Source organism: Adiantum capillus-veneris, chromosome 10, assembly GCF_014529385.1.
Source record: "Adiantum capillus-veneris isolate H3 chromosome 10, ASM1452938v2, whole genome shotgun sequence".
NCBI classification, from domain to species: domain Eukaryota; kingdom Viridiplantae; phylum Streptophyta; class Polypodiopsida; order Polypodiales; family Pteridaceae; genus Adiantum; species Adiantum capillus-veneris.
The window spans coordinates 74,407,436-74,426,167 of NC_140940.1; the positions used below are offsets into that span (position 1 = coordinate 74,407,436).

Genomic DNA, 18,732 nt, shown 5'->3' on the forward strand with positions numbered 1-18,732 from the left:
TAGGTACCACGTTCTGGACAGTCTATGCTTGTCTCTTATTTTTTGACGCATAAGGAAATCAACAAGTCTACTTTCTTTAATGCCCAGGCTTGCAGCTGTTACTTTCATTTTTCAGGCATGTCTATGAGGTGATACATGTTATATTTGTTGATGGTTGTGAGTTACAAGTGGTGGAAGGACTATTTATTTGTCAGTCTTGCGAAAAGGCCATAGTATGTGAGAATGATTTTGTACAGACTTTATGTTACTTAAAAAGTCAAATCTGTAAAAGGGTCTGTTGACTTATCTCCTGCTGCATTCACTCGAGGTCAAAGAAGGCAAGAATGCAGCTTTACATGGTATTAAAAAATTAGCATGTATTGGTTACAAACTAGCCAGAAGCGTGCAGGATACCAGTCTGGGATATGTTAAGGAAGCATGGGTGTAACCATCAATGTGGAGAGCTATTAGCCTGCAGTCGTGTTGTTTGGCCACCAAAGTAGTCGGTTGATGATATTTGTGCAGAACATAGTAAGACAACTCACATACTAGTTTTATGTATAAGGTTGTGGTCTCTCCCTTAGAAAGAGTGTTTTTCTGGGTTCTGTTTGTGACACCACTTTGGAGGAAGAGAAGATGAGGCAAGCCTATCGCCTCAATATCTGCATCACTGGCATCCCCAAGAGACAGACTCCACTCTTGAAGTAGATGTGAAAACCCTATGCAAGAAGCTTGGCTATAAGGAAGAGGAGTCCCTCCCCTCTAGCAAAGCTTGGACAGCCGGCAAAGACACAACCAAGAAGAGGGTTATTATCCTAAAATTTCTGAGTGAGATAGAGAGGACTCCTTTCATGCGGAAGAGGGGTACTTTAGCCGGTGACCTAATCTCGTTGATAAGGACCTTACACGGATGCAGATAGAGCATAGACGGTCATAGCCGTGAATCCTATAGGTCGCAAAGAGGGAGTTGGAAGATTCTGATACTTATCTGGTGTTAGCTTTTGAGCATTAGGGAGAGTTGGAAGATTGATAGATTGAGTAAATGGATTAAAAAAACTCGCAATTAAGAAAGTAGCATGAGGATAGCGGCTGTAAGAGCAAGAGGAACCTGATACACCTATTGAATTGTCCGTAGTCGTAAGAGCCGGGGAATTGTGCTCGGAAAAGTATCGAACGTGTAGGATCCATGCCAAGGAGGCACATAAAAATTGCCACTCATAAAGGTAGGAACACCTGCGGACGAGCCAAATATGTTGTTACAGATGAGTAAATGACCGAACATTGGAGAGTCTAGTAGATATCGGGTTACAAATTGACTCAAACGAAGTAGGGGGAGGCTGAGTGCCTTCACCCGTTGCGGTGGGACCACTTGTTGAATTGGCTGAGATACCTGCTGCCAACAAAGTTTTTGACTTTGGGTTTTTGTTTCTTGCCCGAGATTGTGAAGTATCAAGACGAGGGAAGGACCCACGAGTAGTGGACACATAGAGGGTACAGATAATCTGACCACCACACCGAGTGTTAAGCGATGAAAATCAGAGAATACTTCAATGAGAGAGTAGACGGTCAAAGCCAATTATGCGCCACTTAAGAGAGCTGATAAAAGGCGCCCAAGAGTGAGAGGGTCAACAAAGAGTTGCCTTTAACATTAGTTTAGAAGAGCTGAAGGTGGAGGCCGCAAAGAGCACAGACAAAGCCGATAACGAAAAAAAATGCAACTTGGGAGACGAACAATGGTGGAGGCTGTGAAAAAGACACCGAGTGCCATGAAAAACGTCTCTATCTTGAGATTATTAAAGTGGTAAAAAAATCTAGTTGTAAACATTAATTGAAACTCTGCACACAGAGGATAACGTCCCTGGCCGTCGATTGAATAGAGCCTATGCTTGCTCTTGTTACACCATGATTTCGGTAAAAGGAGTTAAGGGAGCTGTGGTCGCAAGTGGCAGCTCTGCTGCCGGTTGGGAGGAGAGAACCTGAGAGAACAATATGCGGGTTTATTGCTGCTGATCACGGGAGAGGAGTCATTTGGGCATGCGGCTGCCAGAGCTGCTGCTCTAGTGCTTAACCAGGGAGGAGCGCTGCTGTGGTGAGCTTGAAAGCCTGAGGCAGAGGAGGGCTGAGTCGAGCACTGCCATATTGGGCTGAACTGGGTGAGGAGAAAAGAGAAGCCAGCTGGAAAAAAAAACGTTGCACTGCTACTGCCGGGAGAGCAAAGCACTGCTTAAATGCTGCTGCCACCTGTTGGCTGAACCCGGGGGAAGTGTGCCCACTGAGGGCTGAATCTGGCTGGAAACGCTGCTTGCAGCCTTGCGGAGCTTGCTGGAAAAATCTCATCTGGGAGCTCTTGAGCTGAAAATGCCAAAATGCTGACTGAGCGTGCCGCCTTGGGTGGAAGAGGTGTAGAGCACTTCTTTTAGCTTGAAAACACAGCATAAAACGCAGCCACTAGTTAGGAGCTGATCCCGGTGAGGAATAAAAGGCGCCCAAAAAAAGAAAACTCCTAAGAAGTGTGAAGCGTTGTCTGTGGACAACAGACAAGGGACAAAAACGCAAGGTTATTGACTTACTGAAAACGCCAAAGCAATTGGCGATAATTGTTACCAAGAAAGAGAAGCTGCCCTTAAAACGCCGTCATCAATTGTATGGTGAACAAAGTAATGGTTATATTTAACTGCCGGTGTGGATGGATGCCCTCCTCTTGGAGTTTTCAAGTCAACTTTATAGCTTGACTACATTTGCATGACACAAGTTCATGTTGAGTATCATCTTTTCTTCAAGATTTAAACATCTGTGCTGAGAACAAAGTGATGGCTAGCGTCTTGTTGAGGAGCTGATGAATATGGCCTCTTTGAATTCACAAGGAGGACAGGGTTCATTGGTATCTATCTTAAATGACTTTACGGTTAACAAATTATTAGACCGCTGAACGGGATGGATGCCGTCCTCCTTAAGTTCACGTCAGCAATATATCTTTACTGTATTTGCACAGAAAAGTTTTCATGTTGAGTGCTATATTTTCTGTATCGCTCGTGAAAAGAAGAAGTATTCAAGGAGAAAAGTCAAGTCACATTTAGAATTATCACTAGATTGAAATCTCAATCACGTCAAACCAAATGAAATACAGAATCACAAGAACTCCTTTTATGTTTAGTAGGAACCTTATGATGCCACGTTGTTGTAATTTAAAGTGCACAACTCTTGAGATATTGTCGCAAGAATTGCGATGATTAAACATATGTGTCTTTATGGTAATGATGGCAGGTTAGATGAAAGAAAACGTCGCAAAGATTTTATTCTTGAAAGAGGGCTACTTGATGTGAAGCGGCAACAAGAGCTGGATAATCAAAGATCTGATGAAGAACGGAAGCTTTATCAGCAAGCTCGTGTGTTTCTCCGATATCACACTTCAGAGGAACATGAAGCATTACTTGCAGGTCTGTGTACAGAGCAAAGGACTAGACAATACATTTCCGAATTGCAGGTACTGCTTGCACATTATTACATGTATTTTTTTGAAAACTGAACATAAGAGTGTCTGGTGTCTTTTCTCTTTAATTGTGGTGGTCATTGAGGTTTTGGCACGGTGACAGGCATGGTGGAAAGTTCAAAATTTTTTGAAGGTCATTTTCATTGTCATCGTATCTGACCTACAAATGTGCTAAACTTGCTAGATGAGACTCTTTGTTTAGGTTAGTTTTGTGTGTGCGCGCGCCGCGAGAGGGGGAGGGGGGGGGGAGCGTTGAACCATGTGGGGTTGAAGTGTGTCTTGGGCAGATTGTTTAGCCTTGTTGTGGATCCATTGGCCTCTTCAGCTTCCCATCCCCCTTCTTTGCACGCTGGCTAGGGTTAGGCTCGGGGAGCCCTAACCCGTTGGGTCTTCAGTGACTTGACATGCCAGCAATCTGTGACAACAGGTAATTGTTGTCACGAAGAAACCTAAACGGTTAGAGGTTGCCATTCAAGAGATGAGTGGAGTTCACAACAGTGAACTCAGTAAGGAATTAAGGAGTTTACACCATAGTCACAAGGGACGCGTTTGGGGACGGGGAACAGGGGCCGGGGCTCAAATGGATTTTTAGTGTAAAAAAGAGGGTGGGACCACAAGTGGGGACGGGAAGCCCAAAAATGGGCGTCCGCTGTGACTATGGTTTACACTAGTAAATTCATGAGGTAATAGAGAGTTCTTAAAGTGAGAACCCTCAAAGAAAAGAAGAAAAAGAGTTGCAAGTTTTTTTCCCCCCAAGAACAAGATCCTTCTATTAGTTAATAAAACTGCCCATTGGGCTACAAATTGCCCCAACAAGAGGGGGTGCTACATCAGCATGAGGGGAGACTCTCTCAATGAAAAAATGAGATATGTACAATGACGGCTAAATCAGGATACGGGAGGAGGAAACAACCACACAGGTGGCTGGTAGTGCCATCTAGGAGCCCCATAGACCATGGTGTAGAAAGGCCCTGGATGCCAAAGTCGTAGGAATGCCTTGCGGTGTGCCCCCATACTGTCGGAGCTGCCTTGCAGCCTCTCGAACTAGGCCTCGAAGTGTGCACTGTGGGGATTAGCTCCAATCATATATCTTGTAAAGTCTCCACCAGTGAAATGGAGCGGGCCTCAAAGATGCGAAAGCAACGGGCTCTCCATATGAACTAGAGAGTCAGCCTGCAGATAAGCTCCGAGCAAAGTTGTCTATCACTGCTCCATTCCTGGGGCTTAAGCTCTGCAAGAGGCTAGAGTGTGGGTCGGCAATCTTGTATCACAATCATCCTGCTAGCTAAGAACAACTCAAAATGAAGTGCTGGGCCTGTGAGGGTGGACCAAGTGTAACAGACTTGGACACTCTAAGTCGAGAATCTACCGTAACACCACCAAATAAACACTTCAAAACAGTTCACAGTTCACAATTGATTTGACACTGGCCCAGCGGAGTTCCGTGCCTAGAGATATTGGCCCCAAAGACTGGCGCCCCTTTCGATTTTTTTTGTTTGTATTAATCTGTGTTCAAAGTACAAGAGTGCAAGCAGGCGCTCACACTCAGACTCTGCGTCCATATGCTCTGAGTTATGAGAGGCCAACCCGCGTATTTAAAGGTTACAAAGGGATGTTAAAAGCAGAGCCCCCAAAATCTTCAAAAGCTGTTCCAAAAGCTGAAAATTAAAAGCTTTGAAAATAAAGCAAAAGAGGCTTTTCCTCTCTCTGAACCCTTGCCTAGAATAAAGCAAAAAGGGTTCTCTCTCTCTCTCTCTCTGTGTGTGTGTGTGTGTGTGTGTGTGTCTCTCTCTCTCTCTCTCTCTCTCTCTCTCTCTCTCTCTCAACAATTGCGTAGAAAAAGCAACGCCCAAAAGATGAGCTCTGGTTACCGTATAAACCGCTGCGATTTGCGTACTGCCACGTCATCAGCCGTACGGAATTGCCACGTCAACATTTCGGTTTTCTGCAGCCAGCCATGTCGCATTTCTTCTCAGAGGGTGTGCGTGTATGGGCAGCCACGTCACCAGTTTGTGACATACCCCCCTCTTGAAAGAATTGTAATCGCCCTCAATTACGCCTGCAAAACAGACAGAGGCCATAAATTGTCTTAGCAGACACTGACTGGTAGTACCTACGCACTAGGAACACATATCTAGCACATGTACCAATCGACAGTCACATCACACGACATCACTAGACATCATAGGACATCACATGACATCACATGACAAATCACATTCAACATTCATTCGGATCTTAGACCATGATTTATCGGCAATGCAGTTAGCAATCGCATCTAGATCCACTCAGGACCTCATAGATGCCCGATTGACTAACTCCTATTGCAACCATGTCTATTCGAGATCATTCATACCAAAATGCTCCACTCATTTTGTCTATCAGTTCTTGCACTTAAAAAAAACGAGTCAAGAACAAATCAGTTTCATATTCGGGAATTCCGTTTTATAAAGTCATACATCAGAATACTGTCAGCTCTCAGTATTCCTGAAGCTCAAAGAGACATAAGTGACTCTAGTATTCAAAAATTAAGGCATTTGTTGACAAAGAAGCGGAGTAACTCCCCTCTTGTGCAACCCACTGCACCAGATCTCCGGCCAAGCTGAATTCGGGGTTCCATTTAAAGTAGACTATGCTAAACCAAAAGCTTCAAGGTAAAGGTTCACAATCTGAGGAGTATCTACTAGGTCCTCCTCCTCCATCCACTTCGCATCCAATGCAGAATAGCTCTTTAACCAAGAACCGCCTTCTGACTTTACCCTTATTCGTTCTGTCCTTTTGTGCCAAAATCTGTTTAGGAACAAGGATCTCCTCGTTTTCCTCCACTTCGGGTTGCTCATCCGGCTCCCAATCTTCGGGCACATCACCTTTAAAAGGTTTCAAGAGACTCACATGAAATGCATTATGAATCCTCCAAGTGTCAGGGAGTTTCAGTTGGAAGGAGACATCATTGATCTTTTCGAAGATCTGGAAAGGTCCGCAGTATCGCATACTAAGCTTTGGAAAAAGCCTCTCCTTTCTCTTCTTCTTTCTCAGGCGTGCCTTCTCAAAACGTAAGAGCACCCAATCATCCTCCTTCAATTTTAAATCGCGACGATGGCGATCCGCTGCCGTTTTCTGTCTTTCTTGAGATTTCTGCAAAGCCTCGCGGACCTTGGCAAAAGCCATGTTTAAGTCGTGCGTGTACTCATTAGCTTCAAAAATCTTATCTTTCGTGCTTAGGAAGGGTAAAACCTTCGCAGCACCTTCAGCAATCTCAAATGGCGCTTTCCCCGTCGAAGAGTGTATCGTGTTGTTGTAGGCAAATTCCACCAAAGGTAGATACTTTTCCCATTGAGTCTTTTGATCCGAGATATAAGACTTCAATAAATCTAAAACCACTGAATTGGCAATCTCAGATTGCTCGTCAGTCTTCTGTGGGTGGAAAGATGACGAGAACTGCAACCGCGTGCCAATGTTCTTCCAAGTTGCCTTCCAAAACAAACTCGTGAATCTGGGGTCCCTGTGAGAGACAGTTGTCTCGGGCATGCCATGTAATCTGAAAATTTGGGCCACAAACAGTTTCGCTAAGTGATTCGGCTTGAATGTTTTCTTCATTGGAATGAAATGAGCCTACTTGCTAAATCTGTCAATAACAGTCCAAATACCATCGTGACTACTCTATGTTCTCGGGAGATCAAAAATGAAATCCATTGCAATACTTTCCCAAGGGCGGGTGGGTATGGGCAAAGGTTGTAACAATCCTTGTGCTTTATGCCTGTCAAACTTGACCTTCTGGCATACCAAGTAACTGCGCACAAACTCGTCCACATCCTTCCCGAGTCTCGGCCAAAAGAAGTATCTCTCTACCCCTTTCAAGGTGGTAGCAATGCTACGATGACCCGTAAATGGTGGACAGTGGCATTCAGTCATAACCTTTTCCCTCAACGGCTGTGTAACGCACAACATGGTTTTTCTCAAGTAGCCATCCCGAATGGAATATCTCGCTACTGTTTCCCCATCCCGTATCCATGCGAAAATGTATGCAAAATCTGTATCTGTGGCATATTGATCGACTATATCCTCGAAGCTCCTATGATGAATCGCGGAAATAGCCAGAACCAACTGCTTTTGAGACAAAGCATCTGCCACCAAATTCTTCTCTCCCTGCACATGGACAATCTGGAAGTGAAACTGTGACAAGATGTTCGTCCATTGCATCTGCTTTTTCGATAGCTGCTTCTGTGACAAGAAGTAGCGTAAACTCTGATGGTCTGTGAAGACAGTAAAATTCACTCTGAGTAGTTAGTGCCGCCACTGAGTAAGAGCATGGATTACCGCCAAAAGCTCTTTCTCATAAATCTGTGCTGTCAATTCCGGCGTTGAGAACAATCGGCTCTCGTAAGCAATGACATGGCCTTCTTGCATTAAGACCGCACCCAGACTACGGCCACAAGCATCACAATAGACTTCTTCAAGTCTGGCAAAGTCAAAACTGGTCCCGTAGTCAATTTCTCTTTCAATGTCTAAAAGGCAGTTACCTTTGTGGGTCCCCACGAGAAAGGGACTCCTTTCTGTGTCAAAACATGCAAAGGGGAAGCAACCTCTGGAAACATTCGAATGAATCACGTTGTAGCAGGCTACAATGTCACTTTCACGGGACACACACTTTCACATCACACACAGTTAGTACAGTTGGTCTAAGTTGGTTCACACTGGACGGACTCTCTGGGCTGGGCAGTGGCACGTGGCAGCAGAGATACGGACTGGTCTAGTGGACATCGTGGCCAGGTCACCACAGGGCTGACATTTGTGAGCCGTTGGTGGCACTTTATGGTGGTACATGTGAGTAGTAGCTGTTGGGTCAGAATCATCATCTTCTTCACACCTGGTCCAGCGTTGTGGGCTAGAGCAGAGAGTCTATACACACAGCACGTCTTCACCATCTCTGCACATCTGAGCCTCGACACCCCATTGTACCTGAGAGTCCTGGGCTGGAGCTGAGTGTGCTGCCACGCCAGAGTCTGTGTTAGTTCTTTGAGATGGTCGAGTCATTTGTTGTGGTCTGCTGCTGTTGTGTCGCTGTGAGCTTAGTGGTTGTCCGTTGTTTCTTGTTTCAGTTTGTTTTGAGTGAGATTGTCACACACATTGCACTGAGGAGCACCCACTGTAGAGAGCACGACACACTATCTGCGCTACAGGTGCTCTCATTTTGGCGATCTCGGTGGGACCTCAACTGGAGTCTTACTCTCTCTGTGAGGTACAAATCTTGAAGCTAGTTGGGTTTATCTAGCTTCGCCTACTTTGCCTTGCACTGTATAGCCTGTTGGTCTCGGCCTCTCTCGCCTTGGTCCATTTGGTCTGGTCCTCTCTTGCCATGGTCCAATTGGTCTGGTCTCTCTAGCCTGGTCTAATCAGTCCTCGTCCCTGGTCTAGTCCCTCCTCGTCCCTTGTCCAGCCTGGGTCTAGTAGAGTCTAGACTTGTCTTCAACCAGTTTACAGGTTTGCTTGCCCAAAGCTTGGTTGGATTGGTGGTCATTGCATGACACATACAAGGCGGTCAGTCGAGCGTCAAAGCGCACTATTGAGCCCTCTGAAGTACTACAACAGAAGACGACCCTTGGTATCGAGTAGAAGTCAATCAACCTCATCACCGATACCTCCACATACGACATCACCCATTCCTCGATCCGGTTCCACATCTTCCTGGTCACCTTCTCCAGTAAAGCTCTCTCCTATTCTGCTACAGCAGGCTATTGAGCAACAGGCTTAGCAAGGGGCCATGGAGGTGTTGGCTAGTGTTTTGGCCAAGGTAAACATCAAGTTTCCTACCTTCAAAGGACTCTCTTCAGAAGATGCTGACGACCATGCAAGGAGGTTTGTATCTCTCTGTAGGGGTCGAGATCTTAACAGGGAGATGCTTATTTGGTACTCTTTCCATCCACCTTGGAGGGCTTAGCAGACAAATGGTACAGCCAGTTTGCAGAGAACCATTTTGCAACTTGGGCAGCCTTAAGACAACAGTTCTGTGCAGCTTTCAGGCCAGGTGACTATCGGGAGAAGGTGTTGGATGAGTTGACCAACATGGTGCTCAAGCCAGAGGAGACTTTTGCAGAGCTTATGACTAAAACCAAGTCTCTGGTTGCCAAGCTTCCCCAACAACCTGGTGAATTCATGGTTAAGAAGTGGGTGGAGAAGGCGCTTCCCAAAACTTCTCAGCAAAAACTCCGAGAGAGTCTCCGACCCGACGCCACTCTGGAGGAGTTCATCGTAGCTGCTACTAGGATAGAGGGGGCTAGGAAGCTGTTCAACAACTCCCCTCACATAGAGAACCCCTTTGTGTTTTCGGAAAGTCCTGCTGATCCATTAACTTCTTTACGCAGGGAACTGGAAGCCCTAAACTTACAGCGAGCTCTTCAAGAGGAGAGGTCCTTCTCTCTTAGACAGGAGAAACCTCCACATCACGAGGCATTGGAACAGATCAAGCGCGAGCTAGAAGAGCTCAAGTGTCAGCAAGAGACTAAGGCTACGATTTGGTGTAGTTCATGCCGCTCTCCAGGGCACCCTCCACAGGAATGCCCCCTTCGGGTTTACTGTGAAAAATCTAGACATGAGGACAAAGACTGTTACTACCTCAAGGGATTGCGACAAATACAACAAAGTCTTGGTCCTACTCTTCAACAAGGGCCAGCACCTGCATCCAACATAGTTTCTCCCTGTGGCCATCCACACCATATGCCACCTTTGCTGACAGTCCCTTCTATGCAAGGTATGCCAAGTACTTTTCCGTCTCAGAGCTTTTATCATACCCATGCTCCCTCATCACCTCAAAACTTCTATGCCTCCACCTCCAACTCCATGCACCAGGAGCAAGGATCACCTCGCCCTTCGACTCGCCCATTGAATCGGCCCATTTTGTGTTACAGATGCGGGGAATATGGTCATTACCAAAGCAAATGCCCTCTGCCCAAAGGTCCCCTCTCTGCCATCACTGCCCCGAAACGAAGGATCACTACAGTAAGGATTGCCCTAAAATTCGTGCATCCACGGCTTCGAACCCAAGTCAAAGCCAGAATAAGTTTGCCTTTCCCAAGCTCAATTTGATAGCAGTTAGCACGGTTTCTCAGCCGCCCCCTTCTACCCACGTGGTTACCCCTCAAAATAAGCCGCCACAGTTGGTAGAGGAGCCATTTGGCGTTCTCACCCGGGCCCAGAGACCGCTCTCGGTCTTAGCATTCCAACAAGTTCAACTCCCCCACACATTCTCACACCAGTGGATACCCTGCCTTCAGCTGTTAACAAGCCATTCCCCCGTGCCATGAAGGAATTTTAATCTTTGCTCTCCAATCTTGATGAAGCTTTCTTGGAAGCAGTTTCCGATCTACAGAAGATCAAGGTACCAGAGGAACAACAGGTAGAAAAAGAGAAGCTTACAGCAGAGACAATCTTGAAGAACACCTTCCAACAAGTGTCCCTCTATGACATGCTGTGATCAGATGCGAGTTTTAGAAGTGACACCCTTGCTGTTATTCAGTCACTTTACCCTGGAGCAGGTCCTACTGGCGGGCACCTCCCAGTGCGACCATCAGAATCCTATATGATATCCAATTCCGTTGCTTTACTCACTGATTATAGAAGCCCTCGCCTGACAGTGTCCGTTTTGGGTATGCAATTCTCAGGAGTGATAGTGGATGGTGGATCTGGCATCAACCTGATGCCCGAGTTCACTATGTTAGCTCTAGGTCTACAGCCTACTCGCCCTGCTCCCTTCACAGCTACATTGGCCGACCAGAGAACAGTCTACCCAGTGGGCATAGTGGACAATGTGTCTTTGCAGGTACAAGACTTTACTTTTAACTTGGATTTTGTTGTGGTTCGTCTTCCCCAGGTTGAGGGCGGATTTCCCTTGCTCATTGGAAGACCATGGCTTCGACACACTAAAGCACTTCATGATTGGGGAAATAATGCCATGTGGATACATACTTCTGGCTTCCCGATGCAACCCATTCTCTTAGAAGGAGGTATGGATCTCGTGGTGCAGCAAGTTTCTTTGTCAATGGAAACCAACCCTGAACAAGAACAACCTACTACACCTGAAGGGTCAGACGAAGATCTGCTAGAGTGGTTGGAAGCTACAAAGTCTACGCCTTGTTATGGAGTCTCTATTCAACCTTTGCCATTGCCCGAGAATACAAACTCCTCCACATTTTCATTTTCAGATAAGGAAGAGCCCAACGAGCCGCCGAAGCCAGCAGCCAATGTAGAAGATCTGCAGGAGTTCACACCCCCTCAAACATCAGCCCCATTAGTGTCTGCTTCTCCAAACAGAACAAAGCTCTCCTCTGTGTCTAGCGATCTCCCTTCACAGAGCCCGTCCTGCTTGATGGATTCCTTGGTGATGATTGTTGTCTTGCTCATGGTACCTCCTCATGCTCTCCATCAACTCCTGCGCTTTGTAGCATCTCCTCTTTCAGCCAGTGGACCATGGAACTCATACAATGCCACCCCCTCACACCCTCTCACCCCCATCTACCCTCCCTCCCCAATTCGCCCCATACCCTCTCTCCCCAATTCGCCTTGTTTCCCCCTCCCAAATTCGCCCCTCTCCCCTTCCCAATTCCTCCTCCTCCCCCCTCAACAATCCCCCCCCCCCCTCGCCCTTCCCCCCTTCCCAATTCGCCCTACTCCCCCATCTCTCCCCAATTCTCCCCTCTCCCAACTCGCCCCTGCCCACCCCCCAACTAGTCCCTCCCCCTCCCAAATTCGTCCCCCCCCCCCAACCCAACTCGTCCCCCTACCCCCTCCCAAATTCCCCCCCCCTACCCAATTCGTCTCTCTACCCCTCCCAAATTCGCCCCCCCTGCCCCCCACCCAACTCGTCTTCACACCCTCTCGCCCCACCCCTCCCAACTCGTTCCCCCTCTCTCCCAACTCGCCCCTACCCACCCCTCCCTTCCCCTCGCCCCTACCCTTTCCCCTCTCGCCCCTATCTAGTGCAAATCCCCCCCCCCCCCCCCCCCCCCCCCCAACTCACCCTCACCCCCGACTTGTCTGCAGGAACTATTTAATTTGCGTCAAGCTGGAGATGGTCAACAAACAAAGGGGGAGAGAGACTTTTTTGTAATCCGATCATAGCAGAGCCTTTCGGCTATTTCCTTGTGGCTTTCAAGCATTCACTTGGTTGCCATCCAGTTGTTGTAAATGCTTTTCGTTCTGTCATCACGATGGAGCTTCACCTTATTTGCGGAGTTACTCGAGCTTATGTTCATTCCTCTTTTCGAGACGAGTGCAAGGTTCATTTGCAAGTATGGACCGTGTCATTTTCCTCTCACTATGGTTAGGGACGGCTGGATCCAAACTGAGCATATCTCTTTGCAGTGGAGCCTCATTCTGTTTTCCTTATTGGGATTCTTCGACTATGCAATTGTTGCCAAATTGGCTTTATCTGACAGAAAAATAATTCTAAATGAATTATTGGATTTATAAGTGAGAGGGTTTTCTCGCTCGGAACACCAAGGAAAAATAATTCTAAATGAATTATTGGAATTTTAAGTGAGAGGGTTTTTCTCACTGGAGACATCCGAGTATAGAATATTCCTAGTGCGTCATTCAGAGTAATGACGGGAGCACTGTGAAAGGGAATATCTGTAAGGCCACTAGGAACGGGTACTTCTGATGCGTCACATCGGATGGGTGACAGGGAGCATCGGGAAGAAGTATCCGACCATCCGGGAACGGACATCTCTGATGCGTCATAGGATGGGTGACATAGAGCATCGTGAAGGAGATTGTACTGTAAGTTCGGTAGGAAAGGACTAGGTGATGGGTATTCCTGATGCGTCACAAGGTGGGTGACGGGTGCATCGGAAAGGGAATATCCATAGTCGGGAGGAAATTCCGAACTGTGTTAGAATTGTGCACAAGGAAAAGCAAGCACTTGAATGAAGATGGGTTTAGAGGAAACTTTGAGGAAAAACAGATGCTTTTTGAGAAAGCGGGATTGCTTTTCGGGAAAGCAGATGCTTTCCCGCGAGGAAGTTTATGTTTGCATTGCGATTGTGCGTGTGATTGCATCCAGGGACGCCTAGGAAGTGCTGTGAAAGCATTGTTTTTAACTTATAAGGTTTTATTGAGTTTTTGGGCAGGTTCAGACTATTTTTAAAATACGTCGGCTGCCCACTTATTAAGTGGGCAGCCATCTGATAAATAAGGCAACAGATCAGCCAGCGTTTTCTCTCTTTCTTTTTTTGGCATAACGGGAAAAAAAAAAAATGAAAAATTTTTTTTTTGAAAAAAAAAAAAAAAACCCGGCCGCGATCTCTACGCGAGCAGCTATTCGTGCCCGTGGCTAGGAGCTATAAAAGCATCACATGCCCTTACTCAGAGGGAGGACCAATCTTTGCAAGGAGGAGATGCTACTGCAGATTTCAGCCATAAAGAAGACGTTGCCAGTGATGCCCATGGCTGCCCCAAGTGTACCAGATGTCGCCAAGACCCAGTGCGCGAGTTCCCTCGCGAAGAAGTGCCTACGAAGCGTGTTTCCATCGCGACAAGTTGCTGTTTTTCTCTGTTTTCAGCCCATAAACGTCGTAGACGGGGCTGATTTACGAGAAGGAACCCGAGAACACACCTCTTTTCTGTGTAGGATTGGAAGAGAGGATTTTTCTATGTAAAGATCTCTTCCGGGGAATTGCTTTTCGAGAACGGAGTTGCGTTTCGAGCGTCGAGACTTTGAAGGTAACGTTTTTCTTGTTATGATCTTTGAGTATTTGATTGCAGGTGTACTTCCTCTTCGTGAGGGAGTAGGAGCAAAGGAAGGCATGAGCCTCTGCAGGAGAAAAGCGCTCTGAGGAACTAGAGCCAGATCAGCCCAAGGGTTTCGTACCCGAGTTTGGGAAGAAGATCCACGGATCGGAGAGAGGTAGTCTCTCAAGTTGCGATCCGGAAGTTGGGATTCCCAAGTAAGGACTTCGTGTCCGGGAAAGCAGAGTTGTTCTGCGGGAAGAGGACTCTGGAAAGAGAGTTAGAAAGAGTTGCAGGGATGTCATGCCCTGAGTCTGGAAGGTGAGATCCAAAGGCGAGAACCTTGGTTCTCAAGGATTTGGAATAAGGAACGGAAGTTCCTTGGAATAGGGTTTTGCCCTAGGAATCGGAAGCTGAGGCTTCCGGGAACCATCAAGTCTTATTCTAGAACGAACGTGGTAATACGTTCGGTTCAAGTGCTTGTATAGACTTCTCCTCAGTAATAAAGATACTATTACGGGGGGGGGGGACCAGCCCATCTTCTGGTCCCCAGTACTGTGTCGATCTTCTCACTCTCTATCTCTCTCTCTATTTATTTCTCTCTATATCCTCTGGCTTCAGTAATAAGTGATAAATCCTATTTATCCGAATGTATTTTATATTGTTATGCGCTCCCGTCTGTGACAGCAATCATACTGGGTTCTTGCCTATTCAAAGGCTTAAGGCGTTTGCAAGCAGTGCAGTGTTTTTAACTCCACTTTTTGAGGCATGTAATGTCATGGTTGGGCCTAGCACCTACTTCACGAAAGATATATGGATGCAATACCTAGTGGTTTTTTTTCACAGTTTTTTTAGTATTCCTCTCACCGGGATGGTGAGCGGTCTTGTGGCGGGCAACCTGTAGTAGCAGGCTACAATCACTTTCACAAGACCACACACTTTCACAGGACACACAGTTAGTACAGTTGGTCTAGGTTGGTTCACATTGGACGGACTCTCTGGGCTGGAGAGGATCATCTTCTTCACACTTGGTCCAGCGTTGTGGGCTAGAGCAGAGAGTCTATACACACAACACATCTTCACCATCCCTGCACATCTGAGCCGCCTCGACACCCCATTGTACCTGAGAGTCGTGGGCTGGAGCTGAGTGTGCTATCTTCTTCACACCTGGTCCATCGTTGTGGGCTAGAGCAGAGAGTTTGTACACACAGCACGTCTTCACCATCCTTGCACATCTGAGCCTCGACACCCCATTGTACCTGAGAGTCCTAGGCTGGAGCTGAGTGTGCTGCCACGCGAGAGTCTGTATCAGTTCTTTGAGATAGTCGAGTCATTTGTTGTGGTCTGCTGCTGTTGTGTCGCTGTGAGCTCAGTGGTTGTCTGTTGTTTCTTGTTTCAGTCTGTTTTGAGTGAGATTGTCATGCACATTGCACTGAGGAGCACCCAATGTAGAGAGCACGACACACTATCGGCGCTACACGCGTGTAGTACGAACACAATCCCAAGAAGCTTCTAACTTCATGGACATTCTTCAAATCGGGCCAATCACGGATAGTCTCTATCTTGGCCGGATCCATCTACACTCCTGCTGTTGACACAATGTGTCCCAAATAGCGTCTCTCTAGTAGGAAAAATTCACTCTTCTTCGCATTAATCACTAACTTGTTATCTCGTAATGCTTGAAAGACTTGAAGCAGATGTTTTCTACGTTCTGCCTCATCCTTGGAGAAAACAATGATATCGTCAAAGAAAGTGCCAACAAATAGCGTGTACTCTCGAAAAGTCCTGTCCATCATCCGGTTAAATGTCATAGGAGCATTGGTTAGGCCAAAAAGCTTCACCAAAAACTCAAATAACCCGAAAGTCGTTCGAAAGGTTGTCTTGTAGACGTCCCCCGACGCGATTCGTATCTGATGATATCCACTCTTCAAATCGATCCTGCTTAAGCACGAGGATCCCTGTAATCTGTCGAGTATAGCATCGATACTAGGAATCGGAAATCTGTTCTTGATGGTGATTTTGTCGAGAGCTCTATAATTGATGCACATTCTCCAAGATCCGTCTTTCTTTAAAACCAACAACACTGAAGAGCAGTACGGTGAAGTACTAGGCTGGACAAGACTTTTACTTGGTTCGTAATTTCTTTGTTCTGTGGTCGGCTCACACGGTAAGGTGGCCGGTTCGTGGTGTGCTTCCAGGTATCAGATCAATGGTATGATCTTCAGAAGGAGCAGGTGGTAACTCGCCTGGCAGGCCCTCTGAGAAGCAATCGGCATGAGCGTGGAGGGAGGGAGAGAGGGTGGCTCGACGATGACGGGTGGGGTCTGAACAACAGCAGCGAGATCTTGGGTCTAGATTGTAAGTCTGGGAATCAACTCTTGACGGAACAGAATTTTAGCACTTCAAAACAACTGAACTGAAAGAGAGGCATGTCACAGGAGACACGAAGTGGCGGAGTTTCACCCCTAGAGGGCACTGGACCCTGGCCCCAAACGATGGCGCCTCTTTCGGTATTTCTTTATATTGCTTCAACACTTTATAGAGAGAGAAATGAAATGAATAGTCCCGATTCTTTGGTCGACTTTGTCGATGTCGTGGTTGCCCCCATAGACGTGGACGTCTAGCTCTCCGGAGCTTAGTGGCTCTGTCCACTTATATACCTCTGGTAGAGATGGGCTCTGAAGTCTGCTGTGAAGCATACTCGTCCGGTTGTTGAGTCCCTGCTCTAAAGAAGTCAGTGATCTCCCTCTGTGAATGTCTTCCACTACCTGGTCTCCTCGAGACTTTCCTTGTGTCTGCGCAGCTCTAGCAAAAGCAACCGGAGGCATCTCTGATCTTGATATATCATGACTCTAGCCAACGGTCCAAAGCCCTCTCTAAATAGATAGTTAAAGCGGCCTCATATCTCATAATATACGGGACAATGACAAATGTGATGTATCTTTGTCTCTGGCTCTATATGACACAACTAGCATATCCTCGTCTCTGCGGGTACCCTCCAAATCTGCCAGTCTCAATCTCTAGCTGATGCGATGATGTGTGCATCTGACCAATAGCACATCGCTCCCATAGGATAAACGAGTGTCCATATAGGACGGTCTGATCACATATCCATCCTCTGTTAGTTGGAGGAGATGCTCTCTATAGAAAGCCATCTTCGTGCCCAACTCTAGTATCGGCTGTATCCATGTGCTTATGGTATCTAGTTGAATCAAATCCTGACGTATTAAGTCTAGTGGTCTTTGTCCGTGTGAGAGAAAGGGAGGGTGCATTCAAGGAAGTACTGGATGGAGGCAGTCTATCCATGCTGAAGCCATGTGACTGAAACCATGATGTCATCTGCCCATACCAACATGTTGTCCCCTTGTAGCGCTAGCTATCGGGATGACTCAAGGGCTAGCCGAGCATATCTTTCTCAAACCGGCCCGTGAGGCGCTAGGCTTTGGCTTTTACCCGAAATTCTTTACTTTACTTTAGACACACACACACATAGAGAGAGAGAGAGAGAGAGAGAGAGAGAGAGAGAGAGAGAGAGAGAGAGAGAGAGAGAGAGAGAGAGAGAGAGAGAGAGAGAGAGAGAGAGAGAGAGAGAGAGAGAGAGTACTTTGCAAAGGGAACCTACGACGGGAATTAACACTTAAGCACATACACGACTCGGAAGCTAGAATGCTTCGAGTAGACGCCGACAACATGTAGGCCCCAAAATTGGCGCCCCTTTCGGTATTTCTTTAATCTTTAAGAGGATAGATTACAAAGTAGAGTCCTGGGAATTCTTTACCTGTATCCAGCTAGATACCGCCTGTTTTGGCAAAATTTCGGCAGCAGACTAGCCCCAAAACTTCCCCGAAACCAATTCCCCTACTGGAACTCACTTCCCCTGGCATAAACCCTCTGATTCCTGCCCAAAAACAGGAAATTCAGCTCGCTGTATTTACTGGTTTTTGCCCTGTTTCAGCCCTAACAGTCCCCGAACTGCCCCTCTAGCAGTGGGGCACTATTCCCAAGGGTTCTAGCGCCCGTATGGCTGAATAACAGTAAAAAATACAGTACATAATCAGCACTGAAATTGCACCTGTATGGTGAGGTTATCACCCTCACCGGTGCCTGCATTTGGAGTAGCAGTTAGCTACTCCTGTTCCTGCTCAAAGAGGCTCTTGCCTCGGCACAAAAGCATGAAACCACACAGCTGTACATGAGTCAAATGAAGAGCCCTCTTGTGGGGCATCACATAACTGCATGTAGGGGGGAGAGAGAGCAGTGTGTAGTGTGTAGGTCATCACTCCTAGTACCACACTGACATAGAGTTGAAAGCATGCACTCCATAGCTCTTAACCTGTGACAGGAAACTTGCAAATGAGCCTCCCAACTATAAATTCAGCGACACTTCTTCTTGCATGAGAAAAGTGCACAGAAATGTGCCACTTGGCGCATTTACAGGCCATTTCTCGTTTCGGGCTTGCCGCCTAAAAATTTGCCTATTGGTTGCCCTTTGCGGTAGAGTTCTAAAATGTTTCCCTTGTCATTCCTAAGGTAATGACGCG

The 18,732-nt window shown here is 46.9% G+C and overlaps 1 protein-coding gene across 1 annotated transcript in view; it reads left to right on the forward strand.

The window, feature by feature from the left end:
- Positions 1–18,732, forward strand: part of LOC147449076 (transcriptional adapter ADA2-like) — a 77,257-nt gene that overhangs the window by 50,789 nt on the left and 7,736 nt on the right. Inside the window, exon 11 of the mRNA XM_086521629.1 lies at positions 3,244–3,463. Within this exon, the coding sequence (XP_086377755.1) occupies positions 3,244–3,463 (220 nt within the window). The remainder of the gene's footprint in view (positions 1–3,243; positions 3,464–18,732) is intronic.